The sequence below is a fragment of the Thamnophis sirtalis genome, unplaced genomic scaffold, assembly GCF_051295495.1.
Source record: "Thamnophis sirtalis isolate CommonGarterSnake01/CBP01778 unplaced genomic scaffold, rThaSir2_p1.2 scaffold_13, whole genome shotgun sequence".
Classification (NCBI taxonomy): domain Eukaryota; kingdom Metazoa; phylum Chordata; class Lepidosauria; order Squamata; family Natricidae; genus Thamnophis; species Thamnophis sirtalis.
The window spans coordinates 11909590-11922894 of NW_028261393.1; the positions used below are offsets into that span (position 1 = coordinate 11909590).

General features: G+C 48.1%; 1 protein-coding gene across 1 annotated transcript in view; it reads right to left on the bottom strand.

The window, feature by feature from the left end:
* KMT2B (lysine methyltransferase 2B) overlaps positions 1–13305 on the bottom strand; it is an 81007-nt gene that overhangs the window by 14198 nt on the left and 53504 nt on the right. The window contains 8 exon segments of the mRNA XM_087727497.1: positions 1275–1490; positions 2402–2562; positions 4570–4648; positions 6852–6972; positions 7238–7246; positions 7248–7397; positions 9414–9551; positions 11539–11642. Coding sequence (XP_087583623.1) covers positions 1275–1490; positions 2402–2562; positions 4570–4648; positions 6852–6972; positions 7238–7246; positions 7248–7397; positions 9414–9551; positions 11539–11642 — 978 coding nt within the window.

A 13305-nucleotide genomic window follows, 5' to 3' on the forward strand; every position in this document is an offset into this window, starting at 1 on the left:
AAACCCCCAACCTATCACCCCAGTTTTCAACTCTTCCCCCCACTGAAGTGGGGACATTTATAGTAGCATTTACAAGGCGCCTGTGTGACACTGCTTAGAGTTAGAAAAGGGTCAACAGCAGAAGTGAAATCCAGCAGGTTCTGGAGAACCGGTAGCAGAAATTTTGAGTAGTTCGGAGAACTGGCAAATACCACCTCTGGCTGGCCCCAGAGTGGGGTGGGAATGGAGAGATTGCAATATCCTTCCCCTGCCACGCCCACCAAGCCACACCCACAGAACCGGTAGTAAAAAAATTTGAATTTCACCACTGCTCAACAGCAAAGGGTTGGAATTAGTTCTCTTACAGCTATGTAGGGATTCTAGGCTGATCCCCCTTTTCGCTCCACCTCCAGGTTCTGCCATCCCTTCTACAGTTGGAGATGGGTTGAGCCTAACGTTGTGTTTCACATGCAATCAACCCTGGATTGTAGTTTAACACAGCAGTTACCAACCGGTGATCCGTGAAGAAATTTTGATGGTCCGCAGAAAAATTATTTGCATTTTTATAATGCACTAAACACTATTTATCCTTTTAAAAAACCATATTAGTAGTCTGCGGGATTTAAAATAATGAAATTAGTGATCCATGAGGTCCAAAAGGTTGGTGACCCCTGGTCTAATACAATAAAATAAATCCAAGTCACTGCCACCAGTAGCCTCCCACCGTCCAGTGCGATCCCACAGAGTTGGCCTCCTCAAGGTGCCGTTGGCCAGACAGTGTCGGCTAGCCACCCCCAGGGGAAGAGCCTTCTCTGTGGGAGCGCCTTCCCTCTGGAATGAGCTCCCCTCGGAGCTTCGTATAATCCCCGACCACCAGTCCTTCCGACACACCCTAAAAAGTTGCCTTTTCCAGAAAGCCGGCCTGGCCTGAACAAAATAAAATAAATGATTGATTTAATTGCTAATTTTAATCTAATTTTTTTAATGTTATTGTTAATATTAATTGGGTTTGTTTTTGGATACTCTATCTAATTTTCTTTTTAACTTTTGTAATATGCGTTGTTTTTTTAATGTTGTATGCCGCCCTGAGTCCTTTGGGAGAATGGTGGCATATAAATCCAACAAACAAACAAACATTGTGGCTCAATCAGAAAACTAAAAAGGGAAAAGAGACCCCACCACTGCTAGGCGACTTCTCTGTGAATTGGTCTGACCCAGGAGTTGGTGCCAGAGCCAAGCCTTGATTTTTAAATGCGTGATCCACACGCTATGGATGTGGACTGCCAAGTACTCACCGGGAGAAGGCAACGGGCGGGACGACACCCCGCTTAGGGGCCGGCGGGTGGGAGAGTAGTTGGGCACTTTGATGCGAGCTCCAGTGAGAGGTTTAGGCTTGGAGACAGCAGGCTCTGGAGGTGGCAGAGGTCCTGGGTTCTGGGCTGGAGAGTGGCGCTCCAGTGATGGTACAGGAGAAGGGGCCTCCTGAAGTGGCTTGTCTCTGAGGTTAGGGTCTGAAAACAGAGAACATGTCAGAAGTAGAAGCCAGACGCAGTGGAACCCAGGGGCCCGAAAGGGGTAAGGACCTTAACCAGACTCTTATGAGTGACATGTTACTTGTAAGTTCAAGATAATAAACCTCCAGATTTATGATGCCACTCAAAGATCTGGCTGATAAGGTGTAGAGACTGCTCCCGACAAAAACCCCTTTATTAATTGACTGTGAATTCTGCTCATTCACATCCAGCAAAGTCTTTCAAGGGAGGATTTACAGTCACAGACCTTATCTGGCTTGGAGAGCTGCCAGCCTGATTATCTGCCAACCAATTAAGCGAACTAATTGTCTTCTGCAAACTCCCCTCCCCTCTTGCTCCTCTTTTATTTCCTCTGGGAGGGGCCATTCATCGTCCACCTGTGGCCTTACGCCCAAGTCGACCCCTGTTCTTTAGCTGTTCCCTTCATCTCTGCACACTGGGAATAGGCTCCAGCTGTTCGTCTGCCTCTCTGAGGTCTGACTCTGAAGGCAGCTGATAACTGGCATATGGCTCTGCTCCCCCCCTCTGTCTCTGACACAGAGCCTTCCCAGACTCCAGGACTGGCCCATGATCCTCCCCAACCTCTCCACTGTCCGAATCTGTTGCCAGCTTTGCTGGCGGCTGGCGGGCCACAACATAAGGAGGATGAGAAGGGACAGTCCAATAAGACAACTTAGAAGTTCTCAGGTTTGAGAACTCTAGGAGGTAGAAGGTCTGCAGAACTATCCAATGAGTTTGTTGAACTGACTCCAACCCTCTGTCGTCCCCCCCCCCCAGTAAGGAGGACATTAAGGGATGCAGAAAAATCCTCTGTCACATTTCTGCATGAGATGGAAAAGTCAAATGCAAAAGAAAAAAGTCTCGGAAAAAAAGGCTCAGACCAGACTTACCCAAAGGGGCAGCAGGGCTGTGCACAATTGTGTGGTTCTCTTCCTGCATTCCTGAGGCATCCGGCTCTTCTTGGCTCAGCTTTGGCCGATACTCCATGACCCGGCATGTATATCCGCACCGCTTACGGGCATCCACTGTGCTCCAATATAATCTGGAACACCTGATGGGGATATGTTCAGAAGGAAGCAAAGGATCTCTGTACCTTATTACTCTAACCCAGTGTTTCTCAACCTTGGCAACTTGAAGATGTCCGGACTTCAACTCCCAGAATTCCCCAGCCAGCAAATGCTGGCTGGGGAATTCTGGGAGTTGAAGTCCGGACATCTTCAAGTTGCCAAGGTTGAGAAACACTGCTCTAACCAACAGGCGGCCTAGGAATCAGGCACCTTTCTGCTAGAGAAGAGGGCAACCTGTGAACCCCCCCCCCCCCACAACAATCACTAAATACTACCCTGTTTCCCTGAAAATAAGACCTCCCCAGATAATAAGCCCAATCGGGCTTTTTAGCGCATGCGCTAAAATAAGACCTCTCTCACAGCAGCAGCCATGAGGTGACCACGCTCGCCACCTCCTGCACCTCCAAAATAATAAGACCTCCCCAAAAATAAGGCCAAGGGCTTATTTTGGGGGTGGGGGGGGAGTGTTAAAAGAAAATAAGATCCTGATTTATTTTCGGGGAAACACGGTATTGCTTAAATTTTGTAGCAAGGTTTCCTATCATCAGGAGAGAAAGAAAATAATCCCCTCCCCAAGTTTTTTATTTTTTAAAAAAATATATCAAATGGATGCGTGAAAAGTGCGGCACCTGGGTGTCACACATTCTAATACAAACAGAACTAATGAAATCAATCATAATTATTACATTCAGTCCGCTCATATATTTCTAGCAATAATACACATTTATATTAGATTACAGTCCATTGTCATTCAATTATTCCATGTTGTATCTTGTTAGTACTGTTATTATTATAAAGTGTATACACGAATATTCCCCCCCTTCACTTGTTTCTATTAGAGAAAATAATTTTTAAAGATCCTGCAAAATTATTAAAGATGATAATTGAGCCTTAAGCTCCTTTTAAGTTCTAAGGCAAGCTTAAAGTGCTTTAGAAAAAAATAAGGATCTCCAACATGCCACAAAACTGCAAGGGGCAGAATTAAAAAATAATAATCTTGGTCTTATAAAAAAAAATCCTACCAGAGATGGGCCCTTCCATGTCTCAAAGGATATTCACCCTTTTACAACCTGGTACCCTCTAGAGGTATATGGTTACAACTCACAGCATTCTAACTAAGGTGGCCCATTCAGGGAACTTTTTAGAGGCTGGATGAAGAAGTAGCATCTTTAGCTAACACAATTCCTATACAGGTAATCCTCGAGTTATGACCAAAATGGAGTATACCCATCGTGGTCATAAAAGGGATTGGTCAGGAGACCGACCTGATTTTAGGATGTTTGTTGCGGCAGTCGTTAAACAAACATGCAGTTGTTAAGGAAGCCAAGTTAAATGGTAGTTTTTTGCAAAACTGTCCTAAAACAGAGTGATGTGACCACATATAACCCGGTGTCAAAATTGTGGCTGAGGTGACATCTTGAGTTTAAGAGATCTCCTAAACTCAAGATGTTACCTAGCCTGGTAATGAAAGGTGTGGAAACAAACCCACAAGCTCAGAGAACGAACCTTCGCCCTCATCCTACACCTGAGCTACATATATTTGCCACTATTGCAAAATTCTGGCTCTCTAAAGATAAAGGTTCCCCTCGCATATACAGTATGTGCTAGTTGTTCCCGACTCTAGGGGGCGGTGCTCATCTCTGTTTCAAAGCCGAAGAAGAGCCAGCGCTGTCCAAAGACGTCTCCGTGGTCATGTGGCCGGCATGACTAAATGCACGGAGCGCTGTTCCCTTCCCACCAAAGGTGGTTCCTATTTTTCTACTTGCATTTTTACGTGCTTTTGAACTGCTAGGTTGGCAGGAGCTGGGACAAGTAACGGGAGTTCACTCCGTTACGCGGCGCTAGGGATTCGAACCGCCAAACTGCCGACCTTTCTGATGGACAAGCTCATCGTGTTAGCCACTGAGCCACCGCCTCCCTCTGGCTCTCTAGGATCCCACTCAAGAAAGGAACGTGACACTACAACCAACAACTCAGAAGTGGATACTCACTGGTAGCCGACAGGTAAAAGCCGCCCCTCGCATTCGGACAAGTCCGTCAGCATCCCCAAACTATCAATCTTCATGGAGCCTGGCAGCAAAGACAAAATTTGGGAAGCCGTCAAGGCAGGAGAAGGAGCAGAAGATCTGGCACGCTTCATCAACTGGGCAAAAGTCCCTGTGAAATTCTACTGTGGGAGTCTCTGTGGTTTTCCATGGGGCTCGCCCCCAAGAATGTCCCGGTGGGTGGTGGCCCATGGAAATAAATGGGGGCGGGTGGGCAGGATGAGAAGGACGGGCGAGAGCTTTCTACCTCAGACTAGCCATAGCGGTAAAATGCTGCGGGGCCAATACGAAGAGAGAAAGCAGCTGCCTGGTGGGAGAGTCAGACCACTTGTTTCTCGAGCTTCGTCTCGTCTATTCTGACTGGCAGAAGCTCTCCAAGGTGTCAGGCAGGGGACTTTCCCAGCCCTACCTGGAGATTTGATGGGACTGAACTTGGGACTTTCTGCATGCAAATCAGCTGCTCTACCACTGAGCTACAGCCCTTCCTGCAAAAAGAACATAGGAAGCCGTCTTCAACAGAGTCGGAGCCCCCTGCCATGCTACTCAACACTGCCTGCACGTGTTGGGAGAGACTCTCAAGGGCGAGTGAAGACCGGGGAGCATCCCAGCCTTATCCAAAGATGCCAAGACGGAGGTTGAGTTAGCCTCTCCCCATATGCCATAGGGGCCCACCAATCCCTCCTCCCCCCTCGCATTCCCAACTAGCAACCTGAATTTAATCCCCACCCACAAAGACGAAACAAAATCCACCTGCAAAATAATTCTGAGTAGCCAAGAACTGAAAGCGGGGTGGTGGTGGTGGTGGTGAAGGGGGTATAATGCCAGGCAGGTATTTAAAGGGATCTATTTGTTTATTCACAATATTTGGGGGCTGTTCTGTTTGTGAGACTATTACGGTCTAAAAAGAGATTTCAGGAGAGACGACAAATTTAAAAACGGATAAAATATTATAAGTGCCAAACCACTTAGAAGTAAAATCAAGAGGGACTTCAAGCACGCTCTTGGCTAAAAAAATAAGAGTCATTTTAAAAGCCCAAATGAGAATATTTTATCCCGAAACAATATGGAGGACCTTCAGAATGCTATTCCATCATTGAGGAAGGTTGGCTCCAGAGAAGATACTTCTCTAGATACTAGTAGTAGTAGCACTTAAGACTTATATACCGCTTCACAGTGTTTTACAGCCCTCTCTAAGCCAGTGTTGGCGAAACTTTTCAGCATTGAGTGCCGAAACGGGAGACACATGAAGGGGGGGGGGAGCACTGGAAGCCAGAAGAGCAGCTCTGTGGCGTGCATGCGCTCACTGGGAAGCTGGTCTCCCGATTTCTGGAGCGCATAGGTACGTGAAGACCAGCTGGCCAGTGCACATGCCAGAAACCAGAAACTCAGTTTCCCAGTGTGTGCATGCGCGCCAGGGAGCTGCTCTTCCAGGTTCCAGTGCTCCTGTGCATGCGAAGACCAGCTGGCCAGAGCGCATGTGCCCACTAGAACCCAGAAGAGCACTGCTGGCGTGCCCGGAGAGATGGCTTTGCATGCCACTTCTCGCATGCGTGCCATCGGTTCACCATCCCAGCTCTAAGCGGTTTACACGGTCAGCCTCTTGCCCCCCACAACAATCTGGTTCCTCATTTTACCAACATCGGAAGGATGGAAGGCAGAATCAACCGTGAGCCGGTCAAGATTGAACTTCTGGCAGTGAGCAGAGTATGCCTGCAATACTGCATTCTAACCACTGCGCCACCAGGGCCCACCTAGACACCAAGGTAGCTGTCGATGCAGCGCTTGGAGGGAACGTTTTCTTTAATATTCTCACCCAGGCCTTCCCACAGAAGCCACCAAGACCAGGTTTAATTTGAATTCCAATGATGTGAACCAGTGTCCATAAACTGCTCCCATTCATTTCCATGTGGAGGGAAAAAAAGTACTACTAGGGAGGAGAACCTGTTCTTTTGGAAACACATGGCACCTCCTTCACCATGCAATGCTCTCAGGTACGGCCCCATTTTGCTTCCACGCAATCCGAGGATCAGCACTGCCAGAGGAGGAGGCATGAACCTGAGGGCTGCAGGGACATTTCCAGATCAGGTCCTCTTTACCCCTCAGCCCTTAAATTCATTCCCACGTCCACCACAAGAACCTCCACCTTACGGGAGATGTAATCTACTCGTCTACCCTGGATCCCAATGCTTCCTTAGCCCACCGCTGCTCGTTCGCCTCCCCTCAAGTACCTATCATCATGTGGATGGTATCCGGCTCCAGGCCCACCATGAATTTCCTCTTGAAGCTGATTCCCTCAAAGTCGACATAGACCCTCCGTAGGACATCAAACCCATCTTCAGCGACGATCTCCTAGAGGGCAGGCAGAATGGACAGCTTCACACAGTGCTCATTCATAATTGTGTCACCGGAAGATGTACACACACACACACCACATTCTTTGCAGATTGCACACCTACAGAAAGCCCAGCTCACTTCTCCGGCTTTCAAAAGCCAGGAGCGATGAAATTCTACCAGCCGTGACCTTTTCATCCCAGCATTCATGAAACGCCTGCATTGTCCACTCCTCCCCCTGGCAATTCTCCTGCACCCCCTTCTCCCCCACCTCCCCTTTTACCGTTCCATCCCAGGAGGTCAACGTGCTTCTGGCAGAAAACTTTTTTGTCCTCCTGGAAAGTACAATGGCAGAGGCGGGCACACATGAAGTGGTAATTACTGAGACAGGCAGAGAGGCAGCAGCCCACCGTGGCCCCGGTGCGTTGACAGTGCTCACAGCGCTAGAGCAGGGGAAAAAAAGAGAGGGAGGGGAGGGATGGAGGGGGGGAGAGAGAGTGAGTGAGTGAGGGAGAGAGAGAGAGGGGGAGAGAGGGAGGTGGAGAAAAGGGGAGGGGAGAGAGAGAGGGAGGGTGAGGGAGGGAGAGAGAGAGGGAGGGTGAGGGAGGGAGAGAGAGAGAGAGGGAGAGGGAAGGAGGGAGAGAGAGAGGGAGGGGGAAAGAGAGGGAGAGAGGAGGGGGAAGTTTAGGTTAAGGAGGATGGGCCATGTCACTTACAGCAGCCCAAAACTACTGAGTTTGCTGCTGTCATCTAATTATTTTTGTACTGTGCTAACAAGACATAGAAGCACCCAATTCTTGTGCTTGCCATGCTCTCCCTTCCCTACGATCTCTCCCACATCATTAAGCGAGCCCAATCAGCTACAAAAAGTAGGTATGGCACTCTCGTAGTCCCGCGTTCCCAACCTTTCTGGGTTGGCGGCCCAGTGCAGAGGAGGGAGAGGGATGGTTTTGCGTGGAGGAGCAAATGTGTGCACACAGCTTCATTTGTGTGAGCGGCAGGCGCACATGCGTACTGCAGGCGCAAGTGGAGTGCAAGTGCTAGAACCCGCTACGACCACTAGTGGGGTTGCAAGCGCATGTGCCAGACCACAAGCGCACACTGCCCTCTGCAAGCACACTCCAGTTGCAAAGAGCCCATAGCCCAGTAGTAGGCTGCGGCCCACAGGTTGGGGGCCCTTGTTGTAGTTTACTCCAGAGGTCCCCCCCCTCCCCGGTCTGCAGCATGCCAGGAATTGGGCCACCGCAAACAAGTGAAGCCCCATCCACAGGATGCAGGCAACATGTGAAACCATGCCCCCTCTGGTCCGTGGAAAAACGTTATCTCCACGGAAACGGAGGCCCAAAAGTTGGGGGCCATTGGCCTCCTCAACTTCTCCTTCAGATTAATATTGCCGTGTCAGGACTCTGAAAATAGAAGGATTCAAAATGGTTTCCCAGTAGGTGCAAGTTTTGCTTTTGCTGCCTTGGATACAACTGCACATTTCTTCTGAGTCTTTCGGGCTCAAAAAGAATTGACACCAGCACCCCGGTTGGAACCCGGAGCAGATCTTCCAGCAGCATCAGCAGCACCTGGGATGCTACGGTGTTACCTGACATGGAACATCTGGTATAACAACAGATCTAACATAATAACAATTCTGGATTTTATTTCCCCGTGTTTTATTTACTTTATATACCGTATTTTTTTGGATTATAAGATGCACCTGACTATAAGATGCATCTAAATTGAGAAAAGGAAAACAACAACGAAAAAGGCTTTGGCCTCCGCATGGTGCATTTTCAGCCGTTTTTGGGGGGCCTTTTTCGGCACTTTTCCAGCCATTTTCTACCCGTTTTTAGGCCTTTTTTAGCCCGTTTTTTATGCTTTTTTCAGCTCCCCCCAAAGCCTCAAAAATGGCCCAAAAAGCCTTGAAAAAGAGCCAAAAAGCTAAAAATGTGTTAAAAATCCCCCTCAAAAATGGGCTGAAAAAGCCTCAAAAGCAGGCCAAAAAAGGCTTGAAAACAGGGCGTGCAGAGTCCAAAAAATGTCTAGCAGGCAGGTGGGGCTTCGGCAATATTCGGTCTATAAGACGCACAGATATTTTCACCCTCTTTTGGGAGACAAAAAGGTGCATCTTATAGTCCAAAAAACACAGTATATAACATTCAAATTCCACGGACCAGTGATCTGGATACAGTTATTTTTGAACAATCATAACCCATATATTTATTGTTGTATTCATCATATTAATAACAATTCTGGTTTTGAGGCCACCACTCCCATCTCTGGCGCAAGAATTCACATTATAATACTGACATTCTATATAAAATGTGCCAGAATGGACAGATAAAAGTGATCTGCAATAAGAACCAACAATGTTTTCAAGGTGTGCTTCCTCTGGAGGGGGCCTATTCTTGCTCCTCCTTCAAATAAGAGGGGAGAGCAGAGAGGGGAGAGCAGGAATGACCCAAACTCACCATCTGCCGGCCCCGAGCCACAGCAGCATGTACGTTCTTCAAGGAGCCATCGTTCTCTTCAAAGACTTCTGCTGACCAGATGGCGCAGTTGACATGAGTCCATTCGTTTTGGCCAATGTACAGCAGCCTCCCTGCGTCCTAGAGAGAAGGGATTTGGAGGAGAGGGGATGCGTGTTTGGTTCTGATTTAATACGGTTTGCGAATCCCATTGTGGTTGATTGCCTAGCATTACTGTTAGCCCTCAACTTATAACAGGGGTGTCAAACTCAAGGCCCGCAGGCCAGAGTCGGCCCATGGGGTGCTTAGATCCGGCCGGTGGGGCTGCCCTGGAAACAGTGAAGGACTGGCCCACGGTGCCTCTGCCAGTGAAAACGGAGCTCTGTTTTCGCTGGCAGGTGGTGGCAGGAAGCCGTCACAATCGAAAATGGAGCGTGGGAGCCTGTTTTAGGTGGCAGAGCCACCACAGGCGCCCACAACACGAGTGATGTTGAACTGGCCACGCCCCCGATTGCCCCCCCCCCCCGAGGTCAAACACAACCCTGATACGGCCCTCAATGAAATCGAGTTTGAGACCCCTAACTTATAAAGTCCGTTCAAAGGTACAACCACACTGAGAAAAAAATGACTTATGAGCGTTTTTCATACTAAGGACCATTGCACAGGGGTGAAATTCAGCAGGTTCTAACAGATTCTGGAGAACCGGTAGCAGAAATTTTGAGCAGTTCGGAGAACGGGCAAATACCACCTCTGGCTGGCCCCCGAGTGGGGTGGGAATGGAGATTTTGCAATATCCTTCTTCCCTTGCCACACTCACCAAGTAGTTTAAAAAGTTTGAGTTTCACCACTGCCATTGCTACCTACCTATGATCCAAATTCAGATGCTTGGCAACTGGTTCATATTTATGACGGTTGTAGTCCCCTGGGGGGGGTCATGTGATCCCCTTTTCCAGACGAGCAACGTCAAAGGGGAAACCAGATTCATTTAACCATTGTGTTACTAACTCAACAACTGCAGTGATTCACTTACCAACCGTGGCAAGAAAGGTCACAAAACGGGGCAACATTCACTTAACAACTGTCTCGCTTAGAAAGAAATGTCGGGCTCAACTGTGGTGGCTAGTCAAGGTCTTACATTTATGTGTAAATCTGGGCATTATGGCTTGTTCAACAGACCATGATGTAGCAGCTAATCAAATAGTACCCCATCACCTATTTTATTTTTAAATTCCAAATGCTGTTTATGGAGTTCAAGGGATGCTAATATGCAGCAGTTCCTTCCGACAATGACGATCTTCAGGTTCAGAGCTGGCATGCTATGGCACATGACCAGTTGTGGGAGGAGTGATTTGAGGTAGCACATCTACACTAGTGATCCTCAACCTGTGGTCTGCGGACCCCGGGGGGAGGGGGCGCACGATGCCATCACGGGGGGCGGGGGGAGTGCAAAGACCTGAAGCAATGTTATGTTTTAAATCTTAAGTCTCGAGGGGTTCGTGGCCAGAAAAGGTGAAGAATGCATGAGAGTCACCGTCCCAAAAGTGGTTTTTTTTTTCAAGAGGCAACTGGACTTCCTGGTTTTTCTTTTGAAGACGTTTTGCTTCTCCTCCACGAAGCTTCTTCAGCTCTGACTGGATGGTGGGGAAACGAGGTGAAGAATGAGTCAGAGCTGAAGCAATAGCAATAGCAATAGCAGTAGACTTATATACCGCTTCATAGGGCTTTCAGCCCTCTCTAAGCGGTTTACAGAGAGTCAGCATATTGCCCCCAACAATCTGGGTCCTCATTTTACCCACCTCGGAAGGATGGAAGGCTGAGTCAACCCTGAGCCGGTGGGATTTGAACCGCTGAACTGCTGATCTAGCAGTAGCTTGCAGTGCTGCATTTAACCACTGCGCCACCTTGGCTCTTCTTGGAGGAGAAGCGAAACGCCCTCAAAGAAAAACAAAGAGAGTCCAGTTGCTCTCTTGAAAAAAAGGTCCTGTGGGACAACCATGACTTGGGAGGACTGAGAATCTCCATAGACATTGAGAATTGCTGATCTACAGTTCAGTTCTTGTAGGACATCCTGAGGTTGGCCATTTCAAGAGCCGAGGACTTTGGGATGACCCGGCAGGACCACTTTTACCTTGGAAGGAGCATCTCCAAACTGAAGGCAGAGAGCGCACTGCCTCTTATCCTCAGGGTCCGCCAACAGCTGCTGCGGAGGGACATGCTCTGGATCTTTCCCAGCTGCAAGGAGAAAGAAAGAAAAACATTGGCTTTTGATCTCTGGTCCCTAAAAGGTAAAGGTACCCCCTCCGCACATGCGTGCTAGTCATTCCTGACTCTAGGGGGTGGTGCCCGTCTCCGTTTCAAAGCCAAAGAGCCAGCGCTCTCCGTGGTCATATGGCCGGCATGACTAAACGTAGACAGTGCACAGAACGCTGTTACCTTCCCACCAAAGATGGTTCCTATTTTTCTACTTGCATTTTTACATGCTTTCGAACTGCTAGGTTGGCAGAAGCTGGGACAAGTCACGGGAGCTCACTCCATTACGCGGACCACTGAACTGCCGACCTTTCTTGTCTAAGACAAGCTCAGTGTCTTAGCCACTGAGCCACTCCATTCCTTTATCTCCATTCCTTACAATCGCTCTAACATTTCCTCAGAGCACAGGAGATCCTCAAAGAGGAGACAGCATATTTATGCCACAGAAAGAACGCCAGAATATCTCACTGGTAAAATCAGAAAGGCCAGCCTTCTGCCCTTCTAATATGCCAGATGGTAACTCTCACACTCTTCACAGATTAACTCTGTCAGTAACTCTGTAATTCTGCAGGAACTCTGCACAGTGGCAGATAGGACAGTGCTCTAGAGGGTTAACATCATTGCCCAGAGGATCATTGGTTGCCCTCTCCCCTCTTTGGAAGAGCTTTATAGCTTCCGCTGTCTTAAAAAAGTTTAAAACATTCTTAAAGATCCATCTCATCCTGGGCGCCTTTTTTTTTAACTATTACCATTTGGCAGACGGTACAGGGCAATAGAAACAAGGAGAAATAGGCTGAAAAACAGCTTCTATCCCAGAGCAGTTAACTATATTACCTCCCTGCATCCCATCAGATCGCATAGAGTTGGCCTCCTCCGTATTCCATCCGCCAGTCAGTGCCGACTGGCGACTACTCGGAGGAGAGCCTTCTCTGTTGCGGCTCCGACACTATGGAACAATCTCCCCGTGGAGATTCGTACCCTCACCACCGTCCAGGCCTTCCGCACAGCCCTCAAGAACTGGCTAGCCCGTCAGGCCTGGGGATAAGTCTACTTTCGCCCCTCCCGAATGCTGAGTGAATGTTGAGTTTTACTGTTTAATTTACTTTTGTTCACATTTCTTTTTGGTATTGTCCTACACTCCCTTTCCTTTTTGATTGTAAGCCGCCCTGAGTCCCCTCAGGGAAAAGGGCGGCCTATAAATGTCCAATAAATACCAAATACCAAATATATTGAATTCTTCTGTATAGTGCAATATTAATGCGATATCAGAGATTTCCAATTCAATTGTATAGAATGTGAAGGATGTGTGTTTGTGTTTTTATTTTTATCGTTATAACGTACACTGAAGATGGCACTTAATTTTGTTGTACAAGGTGCAACGGCAATAAAGTAAAACTATTACTATTACTTCTGATTGGTTGTGCTGGGTGGAAAGATGGAGTTTGTAATCCAGTTTATCTGCTGGTTGGCCTGATGACGACCAAATGGAGCAGTTCCAGGGTGGAAGTGATTGCTCGATTGATGGCAGACTCCCCCACCCCATCACCACCCCTTGTGTAGCGCTCTCCATCCAACCGTCTTTTGGGTTATCATCTTGATGTATCCTCATTGCATCCTTTTTCATTACTTATTTCACGGTTCTATT